Here is a 17,056-nt window from a genome sequence, read left to right on the forward strand (position 1 = left end):
GAAACTTCTTTATGCAAAGAAGAAAATACTCTGCAGAAACAACTGATGTGCTCACTGGTAATATCTGACAGAACAGTAACCTTACATTTTTTTTGCAGTTGAAAGAAACATAACTCAAATAAGCCTTTCACACCAAAGCTTAGCAGTTTAGAAAAAACATATAACTCAGGTTAGGAAACCCTTTCACAACTATCACAAATATACGTATTGTTCTGGGTTCTTGCTCGAGTGCATCCAACACTTCGCTCTGACTTGCAGGATTTGATACCAGATGGTTTTACCAAGGTATATGTTCATGTCCTCTGTAAGTTTATACTCCTTAGCTCTGACTGTAGTTTCTGTTTCCCGGTGTGTTTGTATGCCTGTGGCAATAGCTCGTAACGCTTTCACACCTCGTTCAGCCCCTGCTCACATCCACGGGCAACTTGCCCCCTTCTTTTCTGCTTTACTTTCTGTGTACGAGTGATATGATAATCTTTAATGTGTATGTCTCTGTGTGAAAAAGACAGAGGCTATACGTGGATTCACATATACTCAGCTGTTCCCTATAGTGAACCGGCCATAGAGAGAGCCGGACAAATAGCACGGTGAGAGAGCAACTAAGTAACACCCTCCTGCCCCCTCTTTACTCCCCCTCTTCTTTCTCTGTGTCTCTCTCTCCCAGGCTGTCAGTGTGGAGTAGAGCTGGAGGCTGCAGGGCTGCAGTGTGCTGTGGGAAGTTCCTGAGAGGCAGAGTGGAAGTCACACACAGAGAGACACTTGTGCAGAAAGAGGACTGGCGCTTTTTCACGAGAAGGATATAAAACACGGTCTCACACCTCGGCCTCTTTGCGCGAGCGTGTTCGTTGTGGCTGCGCCTCCGGGATTTGAAGGAGGTGGGCGACCGGAGTTGGGGCTGGAGTGATGGTGGCGGTGTGGCCGCCTCAGGACTGGGCCTGGCAGGCTGTTCTCCTGGTGACTGGACTGGCATCACTAAGCTGTGGGTCTGATGGTAAGTACGCTGCTTACTGTGTGTTTTGATGCTGCCTTTATGTTTTAAGTCACAGCGAGGCTGGTGAGGCTGAGGCCTCCAGGCCAAACTGTAATATAAAGCTGCAAGAAGCAAATTGAAAGATACAATTTGTGCACATTTTCTTCTTAGGTATTGGTGCTTTGGGTTGGGGGAGGTTAAATGCACAGTCAGAAGCATACATTTGTTGTCAGATTGCAGGTTGATCGTTCTAGCTGTGAGATTATCCGTCTATTTTTTACCCTGCGGAATTTATGATGAGCAAAATGTATTATGATCTCAACGGAGGCTACCATGAGAACTGGTGTGCATTTATCTGTCTGCTCCCCCCCCACACCCCAACCATCGGTCATGTTTTGAATTGTTTGAAGATGGACAGCCAGTTGTCTTTTTACGATGAATGCCAACAGGGTCATGGTGCCCCGTAAGGTTGTGACAGGCGGGGAGGGTCGAAAGGCTCTCAGCCTCAAAAGGATGACACTTGTGCATTTGTTCCCCTTCAGATCACGGAATGGGAAAGACACATTGCTCAGTATAAGTTAGTATTAGTATGGTTTGGCGATTGCTGTTTTAAATATATGCATATTGAAGAAGTCATTTTACAATTTCTTCAAGTTGACAAGTCACAAATATGCATATTTTGCTTTTATGCTTGTATCTTTAAGTTTCCCATGTGTGGCTTTTCATTAAGAGTTGAATCAAACAATCGATTAGTAGCCCTGCAGAAAATTGGTATGCAACTATTTTCATAATTGTCATTTCTTTGCCTTATATGATTGTATGATGAATATCTTGACAGGTTGTACTGTTGGTTGAACAAAACAAGCCATTTAAGACATCACCTTGGCTTCAGGAATTTTAAATAATCTTTCCACATATTTTTATATTTAATTTTATACACCAAAAAGCTAATTGATTTATAGGAAAGGAATTCACAGATTCATCGATAATGAAAAAACACTTAAATTGCTGTGCTGTTTTTAATGGTGAAGTGTAACCTTTCATAGTCAGTTGTCAAACGCTTATCAAGAACACAGTTGGGTGCCAGGCTGTAAAGCCAGCATCTGGGTACACACAAACACACATACACACATACACACTCACACAGACACACGCACAAACACTCACACAGACACAAAAGCAAAGTGTTTATAAATATTGTCATTAAGTGATGTTCTGGAAAATGTCACCATACGACTGATTTGCTGCAACTGGATTTCCCTGAAATGATCGATGATGTCTTGGTTCTTTAATTTAACAACCTATTGATGCGCTCCTGGTGCTGCCGTGGCCACTTCATGGTATACTTTAGTTACAATGTACTGATAGTTTATAACAATACGTAGTGTATATATGTACATGTTTCTAGTACCAGTACTCATTTAATTGTAGATTAATGTAGTAAGTGCTTTTTCCTCATACAGCAAAAATGTAAAAACATCTAAGATCAAAGCTTTTACAGTATATTAGCAGAGTTGTCATTGACACATTTTCTGGAAAATTCTTAGTAAATTGGAAAGCTTGAGAAAGTAAAATAGCAGGAATAATAGGCAGGGATATATATATATATATACATATATATATATATATATATATATATATATATATATATATATATATATATATATATATATATATATATGTATATATATATATATATATATATATATAACTCTAGTATAACTTCACATTAGAACACAAAGGGATGCTGTTTAATCTTGAAAGAGATGCTTCACTGAAAGTGTCAAAAATAAAGACCAACTGTAAAACCCCAGACTGACTGAGTATCAGAGCTATCTGTAACTTTCGCAGTTGGTCAAGAAATACCTCAGCTGCTGATGAATGTTTCTTCAGAGAATTTCCTTCATTCTTATCTGTGCAGACTAAGTGTTTAACTTCTCATTCAGCGTGTTTGAGGGTCAGTAACCACACAGATAGAAAGGATGTGGGAAGATAGAGTGAAATTCAAACGGAATAATGCGTGAAAGGCAGCTTTGAATATTATTCTTCCAACAGACTATATGTTGACAGGAGGCAGGTTCTGGTTGTTCATGTCAGTGCAGACTAAAGACTAAAGACTAAAGCGGTGAGCCTTCTTGGACAGATTCCATACTAATGCTCTTTGTGCAGTGTTCCATACTTGTACTCTTTTGTCCACTTTCTTTCATCAATTCTTGAGCCACCAGTTGCTCATTCGGTTTCCTCTGTGATCTGATTGTGTAAAGGTCTCCCAAATGAGTAAAACATATGGGAGGTTGCCCATAAATCTAAGCGGCACGGTCAATTTGCCACCTGTTGCAATAGGCTGGTAAGGTTCACAGAGACTGGATGAGTCCTAGCCTCATTCTTCCTGTTGCAATGCAATGGTTTTGGCTTATTTCTTCCATCCAAATTGTTGGTTTTGCCATGTTCTCTGGGTGGCAATAAAAACCCAATGTGTCCGGGACATATGCTGCAAATAAGACTATAATCTATATTGAGAAGGTGCGATGTTGCCTGACACCCACTAGGAGAGACACTGACTCCCAGACTGATACAAGCTGTTTATGAGTACTGCTGTTTTCAATCTCATCCCATGACTGAAATACACCGAAGGCCAACAATATGTTCTCTTTATACCACGAAAGCAATCCTCTGGTCTGCTGGACCGACATGTAAAGTCAACTCACTTTTTTCTTTCACAGCGATCTTCGAATATCTGACAATGTCAGTGTGTCTTTGTTGGAGTGTGTCTCTCTAGGAACATTCAGAGGAATTTCTAGTTTACTTTATCAGCACCCATTCGTTTTCTGTAGCTCCACTTCAGTTACAGCAGTGTGAAGGACTTTGAAGCAGAACTTTTGTTAGAAATTGTAACTCATCGCTCTTTGGAAAACATCTGCATGGAGCTGAGTGTTGTGGAATAAGGTCAAAGTGTGGTGGGGTGCAGTGGTCCAGAAGTACAAAACAGCAGCAGTGGGTCCTCTGCAGGACCGGCCTCTCCTGCCTTCTGTGCGCTGCTTCCTGTCAGGATGTGGATACGGTTCCCCCACACAGAACTTGATCCCCAGACAGATGTGCTGCTCCAGCAATCGGGCATTGGAGCATATACTGTGTGTGCATTTATGTGTAATAGTTATTCACGTGCACCACATGAGTATATCTGCCGTGTGAGATTTGGATGCTTTGGACTACTTTTTGTGAGTTTGTGTTTTCAAACACATAATTAGTCATTTTTAAATATTTGGGATAATGTAAGTATACAACTCAACTAAATATATAACATAGATGCAGTCATCTTCCACATTTTGAGGTTACATATTAAGAATTGCTACTTTTGAATTATGAACTTTCCCAATGCATAAATAAGACATATCTGGTTTTAAGTAATACATACCTTGAAAAACCTTGAGGAAAACACTTTTTTTAAATATTGTGGGGTAAAATGACATAGTGTGGTGGCGCTATGGCTGTGGGCTCTCAAAATGTCTGTAATGGAGCCCAGCATTAGTCCGTGGCTTGTGGCTTTTTCCAGTAAGTCCAGACCACATGTACAGATAGACGAAGTGTGATATGAACTGACGGGCATTGTAGATAGACATTGTTGAAAAAATATCTTCAATGTGACAAGAGCAGGAGTAAGAGAAGTTAGGATTGAGTTAGTGTATTGGGATGACACCACGTACACCAAGCTGTGGTCAACACATGTAAAGTATACGCAGTTACAGATCACGGGTGGATTGGTATAATTCTATGATGATATAATAATAATAATAATAATAATAATGTGAATATAATAAATAAATACTGTACAACTATCCATGAAATGGTAAAGATGAAAATAAGTACGGAAATAAGGAAATTGTAAAAATCGTTTATATGGTTCCTCTTAAATCACTGGTTTTCTTACCCTTTTATCTCCAATATCTGCTGTCACTCTTTCTCTGTTCTTGGTATTCATTGGAACAGAGCTGCAGTCAGTCTGTCTGTGTCTGCTGGATGTTTGAGTGTTTTTGCTGTGCATATAGCAGCTCAATGCTGTATTCACACCTTTGTGGAACATTCTCTTTTCTCTGCAAACATTGTGAATCCCTGCCAGTCGAGCTGGCATTTCTGTGTGTGGCTGTGGGTACAAAGTGAAGCGGAGTCTACAACAGACGCGTCTCCGCTCCGTGAATTATCTGTATGTATTGCTGCGGGTGGCGGGAGCCTCAAAGTGACCATCTCAGTCCTCCAGAGCGGTAGAACAGGTTGCCGGAAGCTGCTTTAGGGAAACGGTTGACCCGATGTGGTTGTGGCAGATATGGAGGAGAGATTATGGAATGTGCTTCTCAGACACATTGTGGTGTGTGTGTGTGTGTGTGTGTGTGTGTGTGTGTGTGTGTGTGTGTGTGTGTGCATGTACAATATGTGCGTGCATGTACAATATGTGCACATGCGTGAGTGTCTCGTGTGGCAGAGTCCTTTGAAGCCTGCAGGGGGTTAAGAGGGATGAGGGCTTGGTGGTCGGGTGGAGGAGGATGTATGGCCCCTTTGCAGGTTGGTTGTGACCTCCTCGGGGTCAGAGTGCGGGCTGGAGACACTGCGGAAGATGTCTCCTTTGAGGAGGTGATTTATATTGGCCACCTGGAGTAACTTATCTCCCTTTCCTCTGATGTCCTCCTCTCTGCCCGTGATGAACTGTCCGTGTGAAGCGCTCAGCTCACAGATTAAATGGCCGTGGTGCTGTGAAGTTGGCTCTTGTGAAACGGCCGTGTTAATTGGAACACTTTAAGCAGAGATTTTTTTTCCTCTTGTTTTCCTAGAAGTTTAATTCCCCCCGGCAACATTTCTCTCCACACTTATCACTGGTAATGGCAGTAATTCTGTTTTGCATTGATTTCCAGTTATTTCTTGAATGAAACCCCAAACCCAATATTCTAACAGTATATTTATTGATTGCCAGTGTCTGTCTGGATTTCAACATTAGCAGTAAAGATCACATCACACACTTCTGTCTCTAGTGCACAAAATAAATCCAAAGTAGCAGAGTAGACAATATAAATATTGATCAGAAATTAAATTCATAGATTAATAGAGAACATTCTGCCTTCACCTCTGGCATCACATTTAAAAAAAAATCACGATACATAATTTCAGATACATGTTTCAACCGTGCACAGCAGTGCACACACACACACACACACACACACACACACACACACACACACACACACACACACACACACATACACACACACACACACACACACACACACACACACACACACACACACACACACACACACACACATATATAAGGTTACAAATGAGAGGGACCAATTGGACTCAGTTCCCAAAGGTCACAAAGCACATTTCTTGAAAATGATCGACTCCTGACTCATCACTGACTCTTCTTCAACAACAATCCATTCCGGAAGATCCTTCTTCTTTGAAACATTAAACTTACGTAACAGTTTGATTTCATTTTAACTTTTCATCTTTGTTTGTGATCATCCAGGTATGTTTACCTTGCTTTAAGATAATCTTCCTTATCACCATTCCTGTACTGGTATGATGGTGATATGTGAGAAAAATAAAATAAAATATTATCACTGTCTTGCCAATGCTATAGCCTACTGTTTATGCTGCTACTCAGTTGGTTGGAGAGCTAAACTTTCCCTTCTATTCGATGTGGTTAGAACCATCTGCTAGCCTTTTTGGGGAAACTAATTCAGCTAAAACAGCTAAGTCATTGGTTTTGTAAAAAAATTGGCCTGACCAAGGCTTTTTTTTTCTTCAGTTTTTTTATATTTGTGTTTTGTTTTTGCATCAAGGTCACAGGATGGCCAGCATGTCAGACAGAATAAAGGGCTGAAAATAAGGAAAATTATATTATAAAATCCAGCATTAAAGATATGATGGGAATGTCAGTTTAGTTCCTGTGTGTAGTATCATCATAGACGTGGCCGCTGTCATGCTCCTCTGTCACCATGGACAACTAAACTGGAAGTGTGGAAGGAGGAAGTGTCACAGACCACACTGATAGTGTTCATCTCAAAAGAGATGACAAACACGGCCGAGAAGACGACACAACGGCGCGTGATCTGTCATCACTAATTCAGACACTTCGGGGAAAGCTGAAGCCAGTGCGGACATGCCTAAGATGCAATGCCACTGACCGTGATGAGCTGTGACTGACCGTCTCCAGCTGGAGTCATTCACGATATGTAGCTTCTAATTGCTTCAAGTGTGTGTGTATGTGTGCGTGTGTGCGTGCGTGTGTGTGCGTCTCTAGTTTGAGGAACAGCCTGTGGAATGTGTGGGGGATGCAGATCAGATTTCGGGGTGACCTTGAGTGTGCCTCATAGCTGACAGTGTGTGTGTGTGTGTGTGTGTGTGTGTGTGTGTGTGTGTGTGTGTGTGTGTGTGTGTGTGTTTGTGTGTGTGTGTGTGTGTGTGTGTGTGTGTGTGTGTGTGTGTGTGTGTTTGTGTGTGTGTGTGTGAACAGAGAAAAAGGGACAATGAACTATGTTCATTTATGTGTAAGAAAAAAAAGGAGTATTAATACTAATAACTTTTGATTTGATATACCCAAATCTATTAGGTTTAGTTTTTAGTCATCTATTTGCAGTGTATCTTAATAGAGGTAGGCTATTTTATACTCAGAGTATTTTTCCCCTTATGATTGTGATATTTTAGCAAAGGAAGGAACACTTTTTATTAGTATAACGTTTGCTATGCGTAACAAAGATGGCCTCTACCTTACTGTAAGACTCCTGCTGGCTCTACATCCTATAGCCTCTTTAATAGTCTGTTGAACATACAGTGACTCAGTGACTGTTGTAAAAAGGCTTTCATGAACCAAGCAAGATATCCCCCCCCCCCCCCCACACACACTCACACACAGATTCTCTCTGACCAAAAATCTTATGTTAACTTATAGCATAAATCCACTGCTAACTTAAATGCTACAACTGAAGCCCCTTGTGCCCTGAAGTGTTTGCTGCACACACATGACAATAAATAACAATCAAACTCTCAATAAATCAATTGTAAGCCTGTTTTTGACAGAAGATAAACATTTTTTCTTGATAATATATAAACATCACATTGTTTCCGTAATAAACAGTACAAGTTTGCTTAGTGAATAGATCAAACATTTGCTAATGTATTTAAGTTCACTTTGTAGTTCATGTGATTGGATTGAGTAATATGAAAAAACATGTTTATTGTGTAGGTGTACAACCACATATGTGCTGCCACTCTGCATCCTGGAGAGAACTAATTAGTTGTCTTTTTAATATGATTTCTAAGGCAGTACTGACTGATTGTATAGATCAGCGCTTGATGAGTCAAGTTTTAGTGTTGTATCTCTTCAAGGCCACATGTGCAGGATTCTCCTTCCCTTACGTCAGCTTTCCTGTAATCTCTCTCCGGAGTGACCTGGCCCCCGTCTGCTTTTTTCACCTTCCGCCTTTGTAACGGTTTGAATAAAACCGAGCTGATGTGGGCAGAATGGCACATCCCTTTTCCAGTGGCTTGTTTAGGCTGCTGCACTTCCTAAATCTACTCACTCGTTTTACACAGTCCAAGGAAGCTATTCTTGGATTTTATGGATGGATGGATCCAATGCAGGGATGAACACCTGTGATGTCTCTGCTTTCTGTTTATAGTTGCTTGTGATCGTTCTTAGTTCTTAGTTAACTTTCATTACAGATTAAATATCTTCAGTTTTATGGTATAAATAATTTAATACGTGATCAGAAGAGGAAAGTGAGAGAGATGAAGACACCCGTCTAGTAAGGCACAACACGGTGCAGCTCTCTGACCACAGCTGCTGTCTGAACTGGTTTTATTCTCCACTGATGAACGTCTCTACCTTCAGTTACTTGATAGTAAGGATAAAAAAAAGGTTGCACATTGTAATACTAATCTTAATTAATAATTAAGCAGTTTAAATGGTATTTTTAATCAGATAACATTTGACTATGAGCATTGCTAATTAACTACAAGTGAACACTGCATTATTCCTTTCATGAAGTGAAATGCTAAATTAGTAAATGCTAATTATTACAATATTTCCTTCAGAAGGCAGGCTTATGCGTTAATGTTTTAAAATTCCATTTGGTTCTCAGTTTTTCCTCCATAATCAACATTTAACCAAGTACAGTTTTAGAAAGTTCCAGTTGATAAATAACTTAATATGGATTTCCTTTTTTTTTACCAAGCATAACGTTGGATTGATTCAGTGTTCAGTGGTAGCTTCAACACTTAATACTTTCAAGGATGAGCAAGTCCAGAGCAGCACTATGTATCTCCTGGTTTATGTGAATACATGTGTGCTGTGTGCTGTGTACTTGGCTTGACTCTGTTTTGGTACTGTGTTTTACTGCATCTATCACCTCTCAGGACAAAACAATCCTGCTATGTGTCCAGTGACCTATATACTTTGCTTTTTAGGAGTTTTGATAACAAACTAATGCTGTCTGTCAACTATCCTCTGCTATTAGGAGATTGATTATGGGACATTTAACAGGTTTATGTAAAACAAATTGACCGGATTATTAGTTATTTTGACATTAAATTATACTGTTGGTTTGGATGATTTATTGCAGATCAACATGATGAATACCATGAATGATATAAAAAAGCTCAAGCTCTGAAAATGTTGCATCTTTGCCAAATATGGTAGATAGATACTGCACACACACACACACACACACACGCGCACACACACACACACACACACACACACACACACACACACACACACACACACACACACACACACACACACACACACACACACAGTTCCAGACTTAATGCAGGTACATTGAGTCCAATCCAGAACAGCATGGATGCTTTCAGATTGCATTGCAAAGGTTGTCGTGCCAAGGCAGGCAGAACTATATACTTCTTTGCAAATTAGCTTGAAATGCTGTTTGGATCCTTTGATTTTCTCCCTCTTTAATTTCCCTGAGGTGTCTGTACGTACGTTTTACCCCTCTGGCTTTCCCCTCGAGCCAGAAGAGTGACCAGATGTATTGGCCTGATGTGGTGCTAAGTCTCTCTCTCTCCCTTGCTCTCTCTCTCTCTCTCTCTCTCTCTCTCTCTCCCTTGCTCGCTCTCTAGCCAACATGTTGGACACCCTGCTGCTGAAGAACGGATGGAAAGGGGGATCAGAGCGAAGGGCAGAGAAGAGCAGCAGCACAGCCACGGTGTCGCCTCAGAACACGCTTCGGTGTCACTGCTACCACCACTGCCCGGAGGACTCGGTCAACAATACCTGCTTGTACGATGAAGCACACACAAAGCTATGCTCACGCTCACGCACACGCATACGCAGTCTCCGGGAATACCTTTTTACATCAAGGCTAAAAGACAATACAAATTATTATCTACAGTAATTATCCGAGATTACCTGATTAGGCAAATGTTTATTTGAGCAACGTTTTTTATTTGGATCCGCCAGGTCCCTTGAGATGAAGGTTACGCACACTTTCACTAGCTGACCCTTCATATGTGTGTATGCATGTGCCGTTAAACAGAATTGTTGGTGTATATGATGAGATTTTTTAAATCTTATTTAGTCTCAATAAGCTGTTTCAATAATGGATTTGGATTCAATAAAATACAAGGTCCTCTGTATGAGAATGAAGACAATGATGAGAAGACTCCCAGGCAATGTTTACTCATGTGATGATGTGTGTGCATTCTGGCAGGACTGATGGTTATTGCTTCACCATGGTGGAGGATGAGGAGGAGATGGGTGTGGCAGAGGTCAGCGCAGGTTGCTTGGGCCTTGCCGGCTTAGAGTTCCAGTGCAGAGTAAGTCAGATGTGTGTGTATTTCTGCCTATTGCTGTACTTGTGTATGTGTGTGTCCTTCTTCATGAGCTGTTGTAAAGCCTTTATGAGCTTTCCTGCACTCACCAACACTGTTTATGAGACCTATTTAAATCAGACTTGTCTTGCCCCTCTATCTTTACTCAAACATTTGGTACATTGTAAAACGTTTCTCATTAGGAGTAAGAGTGGCTGTAAATATTCCCTACTATTGTGTCTTCATTAGTCATGTAGAAAAGCATGTGTTTTATGAGTGTGTGTTGGTCTGTGGCAGGACACGTGGAAAACTCGTTCGAGGAGAGCTCTGGAGTGTTGCAGCGATCAGGACTATTGCAACAGAGACTTGCATCCTACTCTTCCTCCACTAGTGACATCAGGTAAGACACACTTGTTGGCACAGTTTTTCACACACTGTAATCCTGCCCCGCTTGAGGGCCTTTTAGAACGGGCTCATTCAGGCCACGTCGGGTGGTGATGGGTAGTGACAGTTTAAACTGTTACAAACCACAGTGTGGTGCTGGAGTGAAATGGCACATGCTGCTCCGGGGGGCAGGGAGAGAGAGAGGGGGAAAGAGAGAGAGAGAGAGAGAGAGGCAGGTGAAACAGAGTCTGTAGGCTCAGCTTGTTCTCTCACCCTCTAATGAAAAGGACAGCCTCTCCCCAGGGCCTGCTTGAGTTTCTTGCCTCAGGACGGATGTGAGATATCTGTCCATCTGTTACACCCCCCACCACACACACACACACACACACACCGTACACACACACATACACACATTCCTTCTCTCTCTCATACAAACTCACCATTACACTTTCACACACTTCGTTTTGACCTTCAAGCAAACCGCAACAAACAAAATAGCTGGAGAAATAAAGGACTATACCATTTGTTTTCCACGTCATTTATTATTATTTGCCCATCAATTCATACAGCTACACGACACTCTACTCACCAAAGTTAACACTGAGATGTGAGAACAGTCCAACATGATCCGTGATCAGATGGGTTGTAGACAAGCCAACGGTTCAGCCAAAGGCTTGAAACGACTTCATTCAGGGGCAAGACAGAAGTCATCGTCTTTGTTGTCTCTTCCAAAACGGTTTGCCTAAAGCCAGAGCTATCCCTTTCCTCTATGAACGTGCATGGTGTTCATAGGACACTTTGCTGTGTGTGTGTGTGTGTGTGTGTGTGTGTGTGTGTGTGTGTGTGTGTGTGTGTGTGTGTGTGTGTGTGCGTGTGTGGTTCTGTGCACACCATGAAGTGTTTGTGTGCCTGATTGGCAGGAGCATGGAAGAAAGGCTAGAGTCCCAGAGCTGCTTGAGGCCTCTGGGGTTTCTGTAGCGCTGTCAGTGTGACAACTGATCTGTGGAGTTCAGGAAGGGGATGTGATCGATCACACGCTGTGAGGGGAGGGGGAGGAGGAGGGGGAGGAGGGAGGGACCAAGGGGAAAAGAAGCTTGTTCATGCTAATGAATATTAGAAAGATGTTAGAGCTGAAAAACTATTTTAAGCGATGACTGTCACCACCTATATATCACCTCTAATTTGACAGACTTTATTAAAATGACATTAAATTATTATGAATATGTCTCCCCACTTGTTTAGATTACGTTGACAGCAGTATCCAGTACATGGCTCTCTTCATTTCAATCACAGTTTGCATTATCATCCTTGGTCTCATCCTCATTATTTGCTACATCAGGTAAGCTTCTAGAAGACATCTCATGCATGCATCAACACATTCACACTCCTGCCGTGAGGACTTAATATACTATGACTTTTATTTTTCATTTGAATGACCTATCATTATGCTATGCCTTTTTATGATGTCTTTAGGACATACTAGACTATGACGTTTTCATTTAATTTGAATGACATATTATACTATGACTATTTTATGACAATGTAAAGGGATTTCATTATAATATTTATGGATTAAACTGACCTGGGGATGGTTTAAAATACTTTTCAGGATACTCTTGAAAAGTCAGTGCATTTTTTTTTATTTTTATGAAATAATGATTTTAAAGTTTCTTTTGTGGTGAACATAATTATAGCTTTTTCATTACTTTTCTCTTCTTTTTTTTACATTTATTGACATGTCATACTAGGACTTCTTTTACAAATAAAGGACATATTATACTGTGAATTTCTCACATTTTAATGACATACAATCATACAATTACTTTTTTGACATTTTAATGACATACTTGGCTTTTTGGACATTTTAATGACGTTATACTACTACAACAATGTCACCTACAACACATTTCATCTCCTTTTTATGGCAGATATAGACGGCAGGAATCTCGGCCACGCTACAGTATTGATCTGGAGCAGGAGGAGACCTACATCGCCCCTGATGAGTCCCTGAAGGACCTGATAGACCGTTCCCGCAGCATCGGGTCTGGCTCGGGGTCAGGACTCCCTCTACTGGTAAGAAAATATAAGTGCACATTTGGCTCAACATCACAAGCCCAGCCCTTAAAGAACAGTAATACATTACTGCATTGTCTCTTTCACTTAGGGCAGGCTGATATGGATGAAATCAGAAATATTTTTGACCTATTGATCATACTTTATTGAGAATAATTATGTCCTAGTTATTACAACTGTACTTTAGCACAGACCCACAATCTGCCCTCATTTCAAGTGTCTTCCATGAGCGTAACTAATAAAGAAAAAAGCAACAGGTTCAAAAGTTGTTACAATGATGACGTTCCAATAATCAATAAGTCTATGAAGAAAGTTTTTTGAAAAAGCATATTTAAAGGAAATAGACATAATAAACCACACATTCTTTTTTATAATCTATTGCCAGGTGCAGCGCACAATCGCCAAACAGATTCAGATGGTTAAGCAGATTGGAAAAGGGCGATACGGAGAGGTCTGGATGGGCAAGTGGAGAGGAGAGAGAGTGGCTGTTAAAGTCTTCTTCACCACAGAAGAAGACAGCTGGTTCAGAGAGACTGAAATATATCAGACCTTCCTGATGAGACATGACAACATACTGGGTAAGTTGATATAGATGATATGAGCACAATGAGTGTGAAAAAAGAAAAGAAAATAAGGACCACGTTTTTAATTCCTAGCATCCCTTCTTTCCAACTCCCAGGATTCATAGCAGCAGATATTAAAGAACCGGCTCGTGGACTCAGCTCTACTTAATTACAGACTACCACGAGAACGGATCCTTATATGACTACCTCAAGTCCAACACCTTGGACGTCAAGGCTCTGCTGAAACTGGCCTACTCCTCCATATCCGGCCTCTGTCACCTGCACACGGAGATCTACGGCACACAGGGCAAACCAGCCATCGCACACAGAGACCTGAAGAGTAAAAACATCTTGGTAAAAAAGAACGGCTTCTGCTGTATTGCAGACCTTGGGCTGGCTGTCAAGTTTAACAGGTACCACATACGTCTTTGACGTTTGAAGACTCATTTCAATAGAGTTTTAGAGTATCTTGGACTTTTTTATATCTTTATTCCATTTCTGTTTCTTGTCCCTCTCTCAGTGACACCAACGAGGTGGATATCCCTCCCAAACCTACGAGTTGGTACGAAGAGGTATATGCCCCCTGAGGTGTTGGAAGAGACCCTGAACAAGACCCAGTCTTTCATAATGGCTGACATGTACAGTTTTGGCCTCATTCTTTGGGAGATGGCCCGGCGTTGCATTTCTGGAGGTCAGGAAAAAAATCATATCGCACATTTTATTAAACATGAACTGAAGTGCTTTACATTTAAGGGTTAAATACAATAATATATATATGTATATATATATATATATATATATTTATATATATATATATATATAATATATATATATATATATATATATATACATATATATAAGCATAAGTACATATCAGCATAATTAACATTAATAAAACATCTCTTTCTTCTTTCTTTTTATTGATTTGAACATGATTTATACATGCCGAGATGTTTTCTAAATGATAATGCTAATTCCCATATCTGTTTTTTCTGAAGGCATTGTGGAGGAGTATCAGCTGCCCTATCATGACCTTGTGCCCACTGATCCATCCTATGAGGACATGAGAGAAGTTGTCTGTATTAAGAAACAAAGGCCTTCATTTGCTAATCGTTGGACTAGTGATGAGGTATTTAAAATGTTTTTCTATTGTTCTTTCGAACAATTCATATAATAAAAGTCTGTACATGCGGTAATGGCTTTCACTAATGTTTCGTGAATCATTTAAAAATGATTTATATACCAGTAATACACCATTAAAACACTTGGGGTTGGCAGGTCTGGTGTATATTCTCCACATTAAGTGGCATATTAGAAAGTGAGTCAGTCATGAGTCATGAGTTTCTCACCAAAAGCCAGGAGTTGTCCAGTTATAATGTAAATGGTAGTAAGTGGTCAATAATGGATTAATTGAAGTGGTGTTCTGACTATTTAAATAGTTAGATAAAAAAGACATATTGGTCAATAATCCATTAGTTTCCACTTGCATGATTGTTTTATTCTTATGCATATGTATATGTGTCTTCAGTGTTTACGGCAGATGGGGCACATGATGTCTGAGTGTTGGGCTCACAACCCGACCAGTCGCCTCACAGCCCTGAGGGTGAAGAAGTCCCTGGCGAAGCTGTTAGAGACCCAGGACATCAAACTGTGACGGAGCATTAAGGAGAGATGCTCTCATCACCGGAGACTTGTCGCTGCCACTGGCACAGCGCCACTTACACTGGCCAATAAAAGAAAAGGAGGGGGGAAAAGAGACTGTGAAAGATGGGACAAAAGAAACCGACCGCGAGGATGAGTGATGGACATAATGGTTGACAGGGAGCCAGAAAAATGAGAGGCAAAAGATTTCTTATGTCAGGGGAGATCTTCCCGCCTATTGTATGAGCCGCCTCTGCCTCAGACCAAAAGTGTCCGGGTTGTGCTTTCTGTGAAAGCTGAGTGGTTGTCAGGTCCAAACTGCCCAGACGGGTCGGCAGACGGGGACCATTGCGGGAGAAGAGCACTGATATCTCTCTGCTTATTCTAAAGCCATATTGCAGTATTCTATGTGCAGTCTTTTGTACTGTCATAGCTGTCTTCGCGTTTATTTTTTGGACTCGGTCACTGTCAACTCTGTCCATAGTGACTGTCATCCATTAAACGAAATGTCACGTTCAGTGACCTCATGGTCAATGATGTTATTATTATTATTATTATTATTGCAGAACAAAGCAGAGTCAGACCAAAGTAATGATAAAACATGTCCAGTAGAAACAATGTTTTCTATATATTCATATGCACATTTTATATCTATTAAAATAAAATCTCTGCATAAAACACTTGTCATCAACAGATTTGTGAATTTTTGATTGTCCTTCAGAGCGGAGGCTGAGGCTTTGCTCTCCCTCGTTGTCTCTTCTTTCCACTCACAATTAATTTGTTCATAATTTAGCTGATATCTATTGATTGCCTTGCTGGATGTTAATATGTGTATTTGATTAATTATCTGTGTACAGAATATGTCCCGTCCACTCTACCACTATGGCATGTGCCTTATTTAATCTGTACATATGTGATTGATGAGTGTGTGAGTGGATCTGGATAACATTCCCAAATAAAATGACGATGCATCTCGATGGCTTTTCTATTCATGTCAAACATACATGCTATAAGATTCATGCTATTAGTCTCATAATGCAAACAAATGATGTCCTCATCCTCATTTTCAATGTTGCATATCAACATAATATCAACATAATATATATATATATATATATATATTTACATATTAGTCTTAAAAATGCTTTCTTGCACATATTATACAATTTATATTTTTGCATTTTATTGACATACATATTACATTTTTGTGAGGTATTTTATGAACATTTTGTACAACATGTTTTATGACATACTGTACACAGTATGACTCTTTCATGACCTTTTATGATGCACGCTAATTGTAATATAATTTAGGAGAACCTTGGACATTGAAATATAATTATTTAAGTTCTGTTTCTTCACCATCTCTCAGAGACAATGAGGTGGATATCCCTCTCAACCTACGAGTTGGTACGAAGTGTTATATACTGCCTAAAGTGTTGCCTGAGTGTTGGGCTCACAACCAGACCAGTCGCCTCACAGCCCTGAGGGTGAAGAAGACCATGGCGAAGATGTCAGAGACCCAGGACATCAAACTGTGACGGAGCGTTAAAGAGAGATGCTCTCATCACCGGAGACTTGTCGCTGCCACTGGCACAGCGCC

The 17,056-nt window shown here is 40.5% G+C and overlaps 1 protein-coding gene across 1 annotated transcript; it reads left to right on the forward strand.

Moving 5' to 3' along the window:
• The first annotated feature begins 878 nt into the window (after positions 1-878).
• Positions 879-16,335, forward strand: bmpr1bb (bone morphogenetic protein receptor, type IBb). Its single transcript, XM_079235609.1, is given in 13 exon segments — positions 879-991; positions 10,103-10,262; positions 10,693-10,798; positions 11,090-11,192; positions 12,419-12,515; positions 13,105-13,249; positions 13,635-13,827; positions 13,929-13,949; positions 13,952-14,225; positions 14,333-14,357; positions 14,359-14,503; positions 14,811-14,941; positions 15,341-16,335. Coding segments are annotated over 13 exon segments (1,614 nt in total). The 5' UTR covers positions 879-903; the 3' UTR covers positions 15,467-16,335.
• Positions 16,336-17,056: the final 721 nt, after the last annotated feature.

This window comes from Taurulus bubalis (assembly GCF_910589615.1).
Source record: "Taurulus bubalis genome assembly, chromosome: 19".
In the NCBI taxonomy this organism is placed as follows: domain Eukaryota; kingdom Metazoa; phylum Chordata; class Actinopteri; order Perciformes; family Cottidae; genus Taurulus; species Taurulus bubalis.